General features: G+C 39.8%; 1 protein-coding gene across 5 annotated transcripts in view; it reads right to left on the reverse strand.

The window, feature by feature from the left end:
• Positions 1-371: 371 nt before the first annotated feature.
• ZGRF1 (zinc finger GRF-type containing 1) overlaps positions 372-13,482 on the reverse strand; it is a 30,617-nt gene continuing 17,506 nt past the window's right edge. For all 5 annotated transcript variants that reach the window (XM_079990178.1, XM_079990177.1, XM_079990176.1 and 2 more), the window contains 11 exons: positions 12,243-12,357; positions 11,201-11,451; positions 10,276-10,435; positions 9,611-9,688; positions 8,004-8,151; positions 6,597-6,724; positions 4,426-4,549; positions 3,877-4,053; positions 2,331-2,465; positions 1,260-1,521; positions 372-843 (listed from right to left, as the gene is read on the reverse strand). In XM_079990178.1, the coding sequence (XP_079846304.1) occupies positions 689-843; positions 1,260-1,521; positions 2,331-2,465; positions 3,877-4,053; positions 4,426-4,549; positions 6,597-6,724; positions 8,004-8,151; positions 9,611-9,688; positions 10,276-10,435; positions 11,201-11,451; positions 12,243-12,357 (1,733 nt within the window). In that variant the 3' untranslated portion in view covers positions 372-688. The remainder of the gene's footprint in view (positions 844-1,259; positions 1,522-2,330; positions 2,466-3,876; positions 4,054-4,425; positions 4,550-6,596; positions 6,725-8,003; positions 8,152-9,610; positions 9,689-10,275; positions 10,436-11,200; positions 11,452-12,242; positions 12,358-13,482) is intronic.

A 13,482-nucleotide genomic window follows, 5' to 3' on the forward strand; every position in this document is an offset into this window, starting at 1 on the left:
GCAGAAATTAGGTGTGATATTGTAGAACACACCATGATGATCAATAGCGTATGTATTCAATCTAATCGAATGACAGAATTGTAGTGTCTAGCCCAACACTGTGCAATGCAGGAATCTTTTTGCCCAACATGGGACTCACAGCCCTGAGATTCAAAGTCTCATGCTCTACTGACTGAGCTATCTTGTTGAGTGATAAACTCCACCTGCAGAATATTTTTTTAATTGCCACTAGGTTTTTTGTTGTTCTTTTCTCAATAAGCTTTCATCCATAAGACTATTTTATATAAAACACAAAGCCTATTCAGATACTACCCATGATAAATCCATCTAAAAGTTTAATTCCCTGTTGAAAAAAAATCCACAATTAAAAGCAATTTTAAAATCCTGACTTTATTCCAGAGTACTTAAAATGTCATTATAACAATTAAAAGAACTACATATAAGTAAAAGGCTCGTTTTCAAAGGAAAAGGCCACTTTCTAGTGATCATATCTATGATTTTCACAGCCTTTTGTGTACCTTTCGATGCATGTAACTAGACCAGCCTTCCCTAACCTTGTGTCTGGGGCTGACGGAGGCATCAGGTTGGGAAAAGCTAACTAGAGTATTGGTGGGACATAAAACAATTAACAAGTTTTAACAGTGATTTTCAAGTTATTTTAAATAATTTACATAAAAACAGCACAAAGTTAATCACTCATTTTTTGTGATAGTGATTTTCTTTTAGATTTTTCCTTTTCTTTCTTCATTTCTTCTTCCTCCTTTTTCCTTTCCACGTAAGATTTAATAATGTCATTCAGTTGCTGCTCACATTGGCTAACGTGCTGTAATCCATTTTTTCTTCCTGTAGTGAAACAGTATAATTATATATTAAAGCAATCTTAGTTTTTAATATTTAGCCACTAAACAGAGTGGTCTGCACACCCAAGAGAGGTTTGGATTTGGGCTTCTTGTACAACAGCCTGCCATGCCTGTTAAAGCTGAAAGCTAATGTTTTAGCTGGTGCCAAAAAGTCAACTAAGGACTATATTTACTTGTAAGTATTTTTAAATCAGTGTGACTTTGTAATGTAAACATGTTTAGAATCAACCTAACAGTTACAATAGTTACACATACACCACACCGATTTTTTCACCAGGAATAAATGTTTCCCTATTAAAGAACTTACAAGTATTGACACACAAAGAAGGTTATGTTTTATTGCACTAGATTCTCTGGGAACAATATAGCTGGCTATATTTTAAAAGGAAGCTGCTTTACCTGCACAGTGCTGAATGATACACCTCCATAGTTTGTTCTTGTTTAGACAATTTTGATTTCCCACTATTAATAAATGTCGCTTCCCTCTTGTTAATGCCACGTTCACTCTCTTTTCTGAATCAATGAAGCCAACTTGTTTTGTCCTTACACAGGATAATATAATGATTTCTTTCTCTGCTCCCTGGAAGGCATCAACAGTGGACACTTGGACTGCTTTAATTTGGGAAGCATCTGAATGTACAGCATTAAGCAAGTTACAAATCTGTAGACAAAAACAGATCCAGATAATTACATTTATTGTTTTGCAAATTAAATAAAATTAAAATTAAATTTTATTAATAACTTAATAAAATTAAGTTTTGAACTTGCTCACAACAAACAGACATGCAAAATGTAAATATTAATTAAGGTTCCTTCTGACTTGAGACAGACTATCACCCTACTGAGGGACGTGGGTGGCGCTGTGGGTTAAAGCCTCAGCGCCTAGGACTTGCCGATCAAAAGGTCAGCGGTTCGAATCCCCGCGGCGGGGTGCGCTCCCGTCGCTCGGTCCCAGCACCTGCCAACCTAGCAGTTTGAAAGCACCCTCGGGTGCAAGTAGATAAATAGGGACCACTTACTAGCGGGAAGGTAAACAGCGTTCTGTGTGCTGCGCTGGCTCACCAGATGCAGCTTGTCACGCTGGCCACGTGACCCGGAAGTGTCTGCGGACAGCGCTGGCCCCCGGCCTCTTAAGCGAGATGGGCGTGCAACCCTAGAGTCTGTCAAGACTGGCCCGTACGGGCAGGGGTACCTTTACCTTTACCTTTTATCACCCTACTGAAGTATAACCATTTCTATGCTTATTGAGAAATTGCTATCTGTCTGTAAAAAGAAGGGTATTTTTTAAATTAATCTTTAGCTAGTTTTGAATGTAATGATGCTTAGCGAAGTTAGAAAGTCTCAATAAGAAAGCAAGGAAAAAGCTTGTTGGAAAACAGAAAATTAAAACAGAAAACTAAAATTGATTTTTACATCAATACTGTACTTTTAAACATTTTACTGAAATGTGTTTTGGTGTGCAACATATACCTTGCTCATTTGTGATTTATAGAGGGATATTACTCCAATCATGTTTCCTTCTATTCCACTGGCAATCAGAGACTGGATTAATTTGACAGTGAAAAAGGATTCTGCCAAATTGTGGAAACTATTGTCTTTTTCCACCTAGAGAAAAAGAAACAGACATATATTATGTAATGTAAGAAAGCCCATGAGATATCATCTGGCCCACTTGGGGGAACAAAGATAATTTAATTCATAATAATTTCGGTCTAATTATCATGTAGCCTTTGTGATATAGTTTCCAATGTGATGCTGACACACATGGGTTTGAAATGATTTGGAATGCTGTATACTTGTGTGAAGAAACTCCCACCCAACAGGCAAAGCCATTTCAACAGTGTCCGTTTCACCACATGAAATTAAGTCGTTCCAGTGATATAGCTCTCCACCCAGAATGGGAGTTACTTCAGAGATAAAGCTTCCTTCTCACAGCTGGAGATGATCACTGTGGAAAGTGGGGCTGGAAGTCAGCTGTGACCAGCTGATCAGTGGTAACTTCAGAATCAGCTACAATTAGGCACTCCCAGTCAGGAGTGTCTGAAGGTAGCCAATCCCTGCCCAAAAGAGGACTTAAAACAGTGCCATTCAGCTGAACAATGCTGTTTTAAAGCTCTGCAGGGATCTTCTTTGCCACAGAACTTGAGTACAAGCCATGCTGCAAAGGAAAAATGGTGATGTCAGGTGATTGACAGGTGCATACCACTTGGAAGGGGGGCGGGGAGACATACCGATGGATCTTGCCTACAAGGTCAAAAACGTTATTTACCCCTTTGATAAATGGCCAAATAACTCGTATAAAAGCAGCCTTCAACATTTCTAAACGATCTTTCAGTCATATGTAGATCATCACAATTGATGATCAAAGAAGTCCTGTGTTTGATTGCAATATTTGAGACTTCCTTCCATGTAGTTTCGGGTGAAGGATTTAAGCCTCAAAAAAGAGTTGTGGCCTACATATTGAGCAACATCCTGAATATGATTTTTAACCAAAGTGTACTTTTGTCCCAAAACAGAAGGATAAGCATTTTAAAGCAGGATTGCATTATCCAAGTCACAATTCAAGTAAAAAGATTTCAAGGTCAAAATATTGATTAGTTGGCTGCGTAAGGGATTGGAAAAGCTATGGAAATTAAGCCCTGGGAAAGCGGGAGCTGGACTGTGCTTTAGTAGCATGTGCAAATAAAAGAACAAAAGGGATAGGCAGATGTTATGGGCAAATTTATAGAGGAGAAGTTTTTAATGGATATTAGTCACGATGGCTTTATGGAAGCTTTAGGTTCGGAGGCTCTATGCCACAAATGCCAGCTACTGAAAAGCAGCAACAGTGGGGGTTATTGTCCTCTTCTTCTATCGCTACATAAACTCTGTATTGCACCTTCAAAAACAAGCAGGTTTCAAATCCAAAACTGATGCCTTGGTTTGTAACCAACTTGTCCCAAATAATCCAACACGTCTTTGGCAATAATAAAGCATGATATAATCTTAACAGTTTAAACATAAATATATCATGTACCTGCTCTAAGCCATTGACGTTATAGAAACAAAGTGTTGGTAACCAGTCAATCAGAGGGCTTCGATCTGCTTCAGAAATGCCGTCCAGCAGGCTCCCCTCATAAAACAGGTCATTGGTGATGGCAGATATAGCAGGGTGACAACGATACTGCGTCCTAAGCAATATTGGCTCATGTCCCTATGAGGGAGGGAGGGAAAGGAAGTTGTTGTCAGACTGTACATACCAGTACTAAAAACTACCTACATTTTTAGGATCATGTTATATCTTTTGGTACATTTCAGAGAGCAAAATGAGTAACAGTCATTGGGTCACAACTACAGCCAGACGTTGTGAGTTTGAGCCAGAGAAATGCCAGCAGAAGGCAGTGCACAGAAGATGACTTTTCCACACAGACCTTCCTCCTGGCAGCTCCCAGAATGGGGTTGGACATTGTGCATGGAGCAGTAGAGGGATGTCTTCAAAATTAAGTTAAGAAAGGAAAGTTCTATCACATAATAAGGTTAGCATCATAGAAGGAGTATCTTTTTTAGAATGAATAGCAGGACATACCATCAAACAGAGTCGATCGAAGAGGGTTTGCTCCAAACCATTACTATGTGCACTTTCAGACCCTTGAATAGTGGGTGGTAGTTGCTTAGGATCTCCTACCAAAATCAGCTTTTCACACTCAAACCTATAAAAAAAACCAACACTTTTGACCATCACACATTATTTATTTTCTTTTTAAAATGTGTGTGCTGCCTTTTAGTCCTAGGTTTTAACATCAACTACACCATTGTGCAAAATGAAGTTCATTCCCTAGTGCCCTAAAACGAAATAATATACAGTGATACCTCGGGTTACATATGCTTCAGGTTACATACGCTTCAGGAAATAGTACCTCGGGTTAAGAACTTTGCTTCAGGATAAGAACAGAAATCGTGCTCCGGCGGCATGGCAGCAGCGGGAGGCCCCATTAGCTAAAGTGGTGCTTCAGGTTAAGAACAGTTTCAGGTTAAGAACGGACCTCTGGAACGAATTAAGCACTTAACCTGAGGTACCACTGTAATTAAGAATGCAGTCTGTGGCTACAACTACAGGGAATTAAGCTTTCATCTTCCTTGCAATTACAAGCCAACCTCTTTCTCCAAGTCCTATATTGGCCCTACTCTCTTCAGACTTGGGCTCTACCTTGCAGCACAGAGAACTACAGTGGTGCCTTGCAAGACGAAATTAATCCGTTCTGCGAGTCTCTTCGTCTTGCGGTTTTTTCGTCTTGCAAAGCACGGCTATTAGCGGAGTAGCGCTATTAGCGGTTTAGCGGCTATTAGCGGCTTAGAAAAAGGGGGGGGGAGGGAAAAAACTCGCAAGAACTCGCAAGACGTTTCGTCTTGCGAAGCAAGCCCATAGGGAAATTCGTCTTGCGAAGCACCTCAAAAGACGGAAAACTCTTTCGTCTAGCGAGTTTTTCGTCTTGCGAGGCATTCGTCTTGCGGGGCACTACTGTATTAGGCTTTTTTTCTGACCATAGCATGATTAGCGATAGCTCAACAATAAAAGAACCTCTGAAACACCTTTGAACACATGGGAAAGTACCGTATTTTTCGCTCTATAAGATGCACCAGACCACAAGACGCACCTAGTTTTTGGAGGAGGAAAACAAGAAAAAAAATATTCTGAATCTCAGAGGCCAGAACAGTAAGAGGGATCGCTGCGCAGTGAAAGCAGCAATCCCTCTTGCTGTTCTGGCTTCTGGGATAGCTGTGCAGCCTGCATTCGCTCCATAAGACGCACACACATTTCCCCTTACTTTTTAGGAGGGAAAAAGTGAGTCTTATAGAGCAAAAAATACGGTAATATCTGGGATACAGCAATGTCTGAGTTTCACCAGAGACAGGAAGGTGAATAAAGGCATAACGGAAAGAGATAATTTCCAAGAAATGTAGACCTCTTTCTTTAACTGTGTACATGACCAAATTCAAGACCTTGCTATATCAGCCACTCAATCTTCTCAGTGGAGGGGTTACATTAAGTAACTATATTTGAACACTGAATGTGTAAGCTTATGTGTAAGTCAATGGATAGAACAAACATCATTAGATGCATTGCTGGAAGAGTGTTTAATGGTTCTTGTATTTGTTTAAAAACCAATTACAAATTAGTTGTAAAGAAAAACAGGCAAGTTCCAGCCAAATGTAAGCTCTCTTAAGCATCATTCTATGTATCATGCATTTCAACAGAACAGACTTAAATACATGCTTAACCCTCTTAAAAATACCAGGGCTTAGGACTGCTAAAATTTGCCTGACCTGTGACTGGTTATTTGCCTTCATGATTTCAGTAACAGATCTTTTCAACCACTTTGCATATCCCACCTGAGACTGACTGCCAGCCCCCACTATCCTGAGTCACCTTTCCGCGTGTGACAAAAGTATCTGAACAAACCAATATTCAAAATGGTAACATTCCTAATTCTGCATGCATACACTTAAGACAACTTACTGGAATTCAGAAAACTGGTGAAGAAGAGACCTACATACTTTATTCCAGTTACATCATTTGATATTTTTAGTGCAGACTGCAGTCATTGCTGCATAAAACCTTATGCACTGCTGCATAGAACATTTAGTCAATCTATTTTGACTAAACCATTTTCTCAAGCTCATAAGCTTTTTAATACATACAAGAATAAGATAAGAAATTCAACCATCAATTAGTTGTAATATTAAAAGAGGCAATACCTTGCAATAGGAAGAAGCGATGCAGGTTCTGTCATCTGACTGCACTCATCCAGAATTACTATAGGGAATTTAAGATTTTTCATGCAAGAGAATGGGCAGGCAGCACAGGTAGCTCCCACTACCCTTACCTATGTTATGGGGGGAGCAAAAAGAAAAAGTCCCATGAAACAAGTTACTTATACATCTCAAAAGTGATTGAGATAGTGGCAAGGGGAAGGGATCAAGGCTCAGTGGTAGAGGGGTCATGGCACTGTGGTTTCACAAAATCATAATTGTAGGGTTGGAAGGGACCACAAGGGTCATTGAGTTCAATCCCCTGCAATGCAGGAATCTTTTTGCCCAACATGGGCTTGAACTGATGACTCTTGAGATTAAGAGTCTCATGCTCTACTGACTGAAACCCTGGAGAGATGCTGCCAGTCAGAATAAACAAGACTGGGCTAGATTGACCAATGTTCTGGCACAGTATAAGGCAGTGGCACGGATTCGTTGGACGCAGAGGAATGGTGGGAGGAACCAGCTGGGGAACCCCCGATGGAAGAAGGCTCACAGCCCGGGGATTGGTGAAGGGACGACAATGAGCAGAGGGAGATGACTGGGAGGAGGAGAGGTAACAGCTGAAGAGGTAACAGGGCTTAGTGAGAAGAGAGAAGTCCGGAATCAGAGGCAGAAATGGAAGCAGAAGAGGAGAGAGGCCAAGAGGCAGAGATGGGCCAGGGTTGTGACAAGGCATGGGTGTCTCCTCTTCTTGTTGTGACAAGCTCCCCTCCCTCAATGGTCTCCCAAAACCAGCAGAGGCATGAAGTGGGAGGAGCAAAAACAGACACGCATGCAACATCTTCAATTGCTTGGGGAAAACCCTGGAGAGGAGGTGACATAGCTGGCTGGGAGGCAGGGACCTTTAGCCTCGGCAACTGCTTCATGGGAGCAAGACCTGAGTTGCTGTACTCATTAGGCCCAACACTCCTGAGCAGATCCTATTTTGCTAATAGTTACCTCCAGCTTTCTCGTGATTTACTGTCGTCTTACTCAGCTTCCTATGTTCACCTTTTGCCACAGCTATGATCCTGATCCAAATCAATAGTAGGTGTAGGGAAACTCATTCAGATCAAAGGATCTTGCTCCAGCGATAGCTCCACCAGTGCAAGATCCCCCAACTCAATTTTGGGTAATTCCCTCCTCACACTGCAGTCCCATACCCCATAGTTCCCATTGTTCAGAGCCCACCAATTTTCTGGAGAGGGTTTTGGGAGCTGGTACAACTGGGAGAAGGAGGAGAGAAAGACCGCTCACATGAGCTGCTGTCTACTCACACCACCGCTGGATACAACCATGATTTTATTCCATCATCATTGTACAACATTAGTACAGCACGTACTTATATTTTGCTACTTAATTTTATTTCACCTGTTGCAGGAGAGCTTTGTTGGTTCCCAGCTTATGGAGTTCAATGGTCTTTCTTACAAAGATCTTTTCTGCTAGGGTTAAATCATCCTTCATCAGAGCATGCAATTCTTTCAGTTGTTCGCTTTCAGATCCTGAGCCAGCATGCAAGCTTTAAACATATTGTTCAATTGTAGATAATAATATTGAATGAAAACAATGTAGTCATAGTAAAGAAACATATGTAAAAGACACCCTTCTGTTTTCCATGTAGTTTGGTGATGAAATCTAGAAATAGGTTCCTTAAGATACTAACAAAATGTGCAGATCCTGTACTTTGCTTTATTTGGCAAATGATACAAAAAGGGACCAAATGTTTCAATGCTCTCTCATGTTTACAGAAAACAAACAAACAAACAAAACCCACCTCCTTTGCACCCAAAATTTAGCAAGTCAGGGATTGGTTATGCCAGAAAAAAACTTTGTATTTGCAGGGACTCTTTTATATGAAGGACCATTCAAACATTCTGTAGTGATAACAATCCAGCAAAATCTTTTTTATTTAAATATTTATACATTTCCCTATCAACAGCTGCTTTCAGAATGACTTATAAAAACTGAAACAATTGCCATAATTAAAACAAAAAATCAAGATGACAAAACAGCAGTACAGCACAGCAAGATGTAAAACTGGCAGATGATTAAAAACACACAATAAAAAAGAAGACCCTTTGGGGGAAATTTAAAAAAACTATCTGTCTGGTACAAAGACAAAGGAGAAAGGCATCAGATGAAACCACTCTGAGTTGAGAATTCCAAAGATGGGGTGTCATTACCAAAAAGATATTCTCTTTCATCACCACCTGCCTTACTTCAGAGAGCTGCTTGGAAGAAAATGGAGAAGCAGCTCTGACGATCAATGCAGTGTATGTGTGGGAATGTATGGAGTAAGTACTACTCCCATTTTAAATGTCATGAAGATATAAGTCTGGTTCAGACTCCTAATAGTCCCACATGGCCACCGGTAAGAGGGCACAGGGAAGTAAGAGGGCACAGGGAAGTGATTGATTAAACCTGCAGCTCTGTGTGAAGCCGATAGCTTAATCAATATGATTTTGAATACTCGTGGTGCCTTGGAAAGATCACACAAATTGTGGCCACTGCTTGTATAGATAGGTTCCATGAGGCAGAACTGGTCATACCGTTGGGGTCACCACGCAAACCCTGCTTGCCTAAAAGCCAACTGGTAGAAAACACAATTCAACAGGGGTCCCGTGAAGAGGGCAAACCGAGCCTCAGTCAGATTATGGTTGCAGCCATATGCATACTTATTTACCAACATCTCCAAGGAACTGAGTGGGACTTACTATCAACAACACAAAATATACTGGCCTGGAAATGTCTTGCCTATGGCTAAGTGGAAGACCAACTACAGCGCCCAAGTTTTAAATGAGTAACTTACTTTGCTTCCATTGTTTCTCTCACACACGCAAAATTACAGCTGGGGAATTTGACTTAATTATTTCAAGTTTTCAGTGTGTGTGGTATTTCATTCACTTTCAAATGATATATGTCACACAAAATGTTCTATTAAATAGCAACAAACAGGCTGAAGATTTTAGGCATGTTACCTGTGAGGAAGAATTGGCTTAGCAATTTTTCTAATACTTCCCACTCTAATAAATTCTTCAAATCCAAGATCTAGGAGGCTGTGGGGGAAGGAAAAAGAAACGAACTAACATTTATTATAATGAATTTTAGCACCTTTATTTTAATTTCATCTTTCCACATTCTTTATTCTTTACCCACCAGTTTTAAAACAGGAAATGTTCATATGCAAACTTGGAGAATGCCAATGCTTTAGGAGAAAGTCTCTACCAATGGTAGCAATTCTGGTGAGGAGCCAAATGACTGCTTCAGGGACAAAGACAGACCAACCTGAAGCACTAGGAGGAGCCAGTAGAAGGACTCCCATTAGTGCAACCGGGCTTCTACTCCCGCCCTGTACACCCCCAAAATCTGCATGTAGCTTTAAAAAAATACAAGGCAATATGGACACACCATTTATACAGTGAAAAGTGGTATTCTTTTCATAACTCTACAAAAGGTTGCTTTCGAAAGTTAGTTTGGAAGTGCCTTCTATACAACATCCCTAACAAGGAAAGTGGAAGACACATTGTGCTACTTTGAAGGATCCAGGGAAGGTGGCAGAGTTTATGAGTTAACAATGTAAACAAGTTATTGAAGCAGCAAGAGAAAAACAAAACATGTCCTATGCAGAACAGTATGTACTTACCAAAGCAGTACCCTGTCCACAGCAACATTTGTGGAAGAAGAGATCAGTACTTTCCATGGCACCGACTTTTTGCCATCAGTTCCTTCACCAGTTTCAAAGATCTGTACTAAGAATAAGATAACAATGGCCAGCAAATAACTTTTTCCAGATCCAAACACACCTGTATGTAGAGAAATCAGAGATTCAGCCCAAGGAAATGCAAAATAACATACAAAATATTCTTAACCACATATGCATAGCTGTAACTAACTAAACGAAAAGAGTAACAGGTACCACAGTTGAAAGTTCACTGACAAAATATCTGAGTGTGCTGTGATAGTGGTAAGTTGAGACTAAACTTTCCCCTAAGTTTTGTTATAACCTGCATATCACCTTTAGACGTGTGTGGAAGGAGATTAATAAAAATAATAACAACAGCAAGTACAGAATCCTTAACTTAAGGAGCATGGAATGTTTTTCTGCCATGGGGCCACCACTGATTCTGGAGTGCCCAAATTTGTGCAGTAGTTTAGCTATGGCGCTACAGTCTAAATGCCCACTGAGGACTGGCAGGACTTAACAGGGTGATGGGGTCACCACTGTCCTTGCAGTGCTTCTGCTCACACTGGGTGGAAGGGTGGGGTAGGAGAAGCGTTGGGCCACACTGGAGCTGATGCAATGGAGCCATCAGATCTAAACTGGGTCCAATATCATCAAGCAGTAACAGTAGATCCCAGGCCAGCTCAAGCCCTCCTCCTCTCCACAGCACCCTCTTTCAGGACTTTCCATGGGATGCTGAACATGGACCCATGCTGGAGGCAGACTTGTCCACTTGTTTGGTGGTGCAATGAGGAGTTGTTGACAAAGTGAGGGTAGTCCATTAAATGTTTGAAATAAAGACAGAACTGTAGAAGCAAACTATTTAAGTTCATATAAAACCATTTACCGTGTATGATCGTTATTGGAAGGGCTTGTCGTTTCCCAGTTTCTGTATCAATTCCTTGCAATGTCATCATGGCACCTATCTGAATCAGTGCCGTAGCCTGATCTTTATTCAGATGAAATTTCTGAATCATATTGTTTGCCAGATTTATAATAGTTTCTGGACTCAGGGCTCCCGTAGTTATTGTATTTGTGTTTAAGGCAGGTGGTTTAAATTTTCGCTTGTTGATTCGGCTACTAAAAGCTTTAAAAGACCTAAAAAGTACAATATAGGGTACATTAAGATGCAAATTGTCATATAATTAAATCACACCTGTGTTAATTAAAGGATTTAAATAGGAGAGAGTGAAAAGGCAGTATTCAACATTAGTTATACTCTGAGTAGACCCATTGAAACCAATAGATTTAAGTTATTTCAATGTGTCTAACTTTGAATATCACTAAGCTATATAGTTTTAAATGAAATTTATTTACATCACAAAATGTATGAATCTGCATCCATTTTTTAGATAAATTATGATCTTTATGACTCTACATTCACACATTTCAAGTTGTTTTACTTTTTATCTAAATAGTTTGCCACCTTTTCAGTCCCCCCCACCTCAAATGCAATACTTTTTTGAGGGGGGGGGGTTGCATATACATGCATATACATGAACAGTGGAAATTGTGCTCCTCTTAAAAGTGATCCTTAACAAAAACAATAATATCATCACTTATTTTGTCTGATTTTAAATATACAGAATCTTGTAGCTATGACAATTCACCTACAGGTGCTTAAAGAAATTTTACTAAAACAAATACATTTCACTTTGGTTTTTGAAAGTTTTCTTAGTTTTCAGAAAATTGCCAGAACACAGTGAGTGCAAATATATGCTGTTAATAGTATCTGCACAGTCTTATCTTTTATATTTCCAAAGAGATATTAGTTTGCAGTGTTCATTCTATGCAGCATAAAACATTATCCTTTCCCACCTATTTCAAATGATGGTACAATCCACAGTTTATAAAAACTGAACTGAAATATAGATAGTAAAACTACCTACTTTGTTAGCAGATGCTCCATTATTGGTAAAGTGCCTGAACTGATGTTTTCCTTCATGTTTCTCAAAGTTGTAAGCTCAGTGCTAGTATTGCAAACTAGCAAAGCATGAACAATCACTGAAGAAAAAGAAATGTTACAAGGAAGAAGAGTAACCAAATGTACTTGGCTACAGAAAATTAACACTTGCATGACTGTTTGTCACCTCTCCCCAAAAAGTAAATAGCAGTAGGGGAACTAATCTGGATTAAGGGCCCTGGCTGGAGAAAAGACATGGGGATTCAACCCTTTGAGACTACCACTGTGATCTCAATATAGATTCAATTCCCTGTACCTACGATTGTACTGTACTAAAAACTCCCATTCACTGTACTGTACTCCCATTCACACCAATGTAAGCTATTCTATTTTGATAAGGTAATTATAATATGTACACTCCAAATGGAGTATGCTTTTTCACTGTGTTTTAAAACAAGGCTATAAATTGTTTCATGCCATCTCTGTTGCAAGGCTTAAATAAATTATTTTACTTTTCTGCATTTCTCTGCCTTTTATAGCTGCACTCACTACTAATATGAACGCATATTGGAGGGTTCATAAGTTGCATTGTGATGCATCAGATACTGCCCACTGAGCATCTCGGAAGCCTAACATTTCGGTTTTTGAACGCCAAAAACCCGGAAGTAAATGCTTCCGTTTTCAAATGCACCTCGGAAGTCACACGGCTTCTGCTGAGTTATTTTCAATTTTCTCCATTGAATTTGCTGGCCACCCTTTGCACCTCAGTTTTCAAACATTTCGGAAGTCGAATGATCTTCTGGAACGGATTATGTTCGAAAACATAGGTACCACTGTACTTAGTCCCCGTTTCTTATATCTGTCACTATGTATTGCTGTCCATACACTTTCAGCCATGTCTGTGATCCTACAAGAAAGGTAGACAGTTGTGTTTCTACCCAATTCATTCTTACCCCATCTCCACCCCTACTTTCCTACTCTCCCCAAGCTACCAGATATCTAAGTTTAGGATTAGTTAAATAAATGAAAACATTACTCAACTTTCAAGGGCCAAATATATGAATACCATTTAATAAGCTTTTCAAATTAACATTATTTCACTTGTAGCATCACATCTCTATGGCGATTAAAAAATTGTTCTGGACATTTCCTTCATGCCTATTAGATCTTTCATCTTGCCATCATTTCTCCTGGGCTTTTTTCCCTTTAGCATACCAAGTTTGAGA

Source organism: Podarcis cretensis (genome assembly GCF_951804945.1).
Source record: "Podarcis cretensis genome assembly, chromosome: 9".
NCBI classification, from domain to species: domain Eukaryota; kingdom Metazoa; phylum Chordata; class Lepidosauria; order Squamata; family Lacertidae; genus Podarcis; species Podarcis cretensis.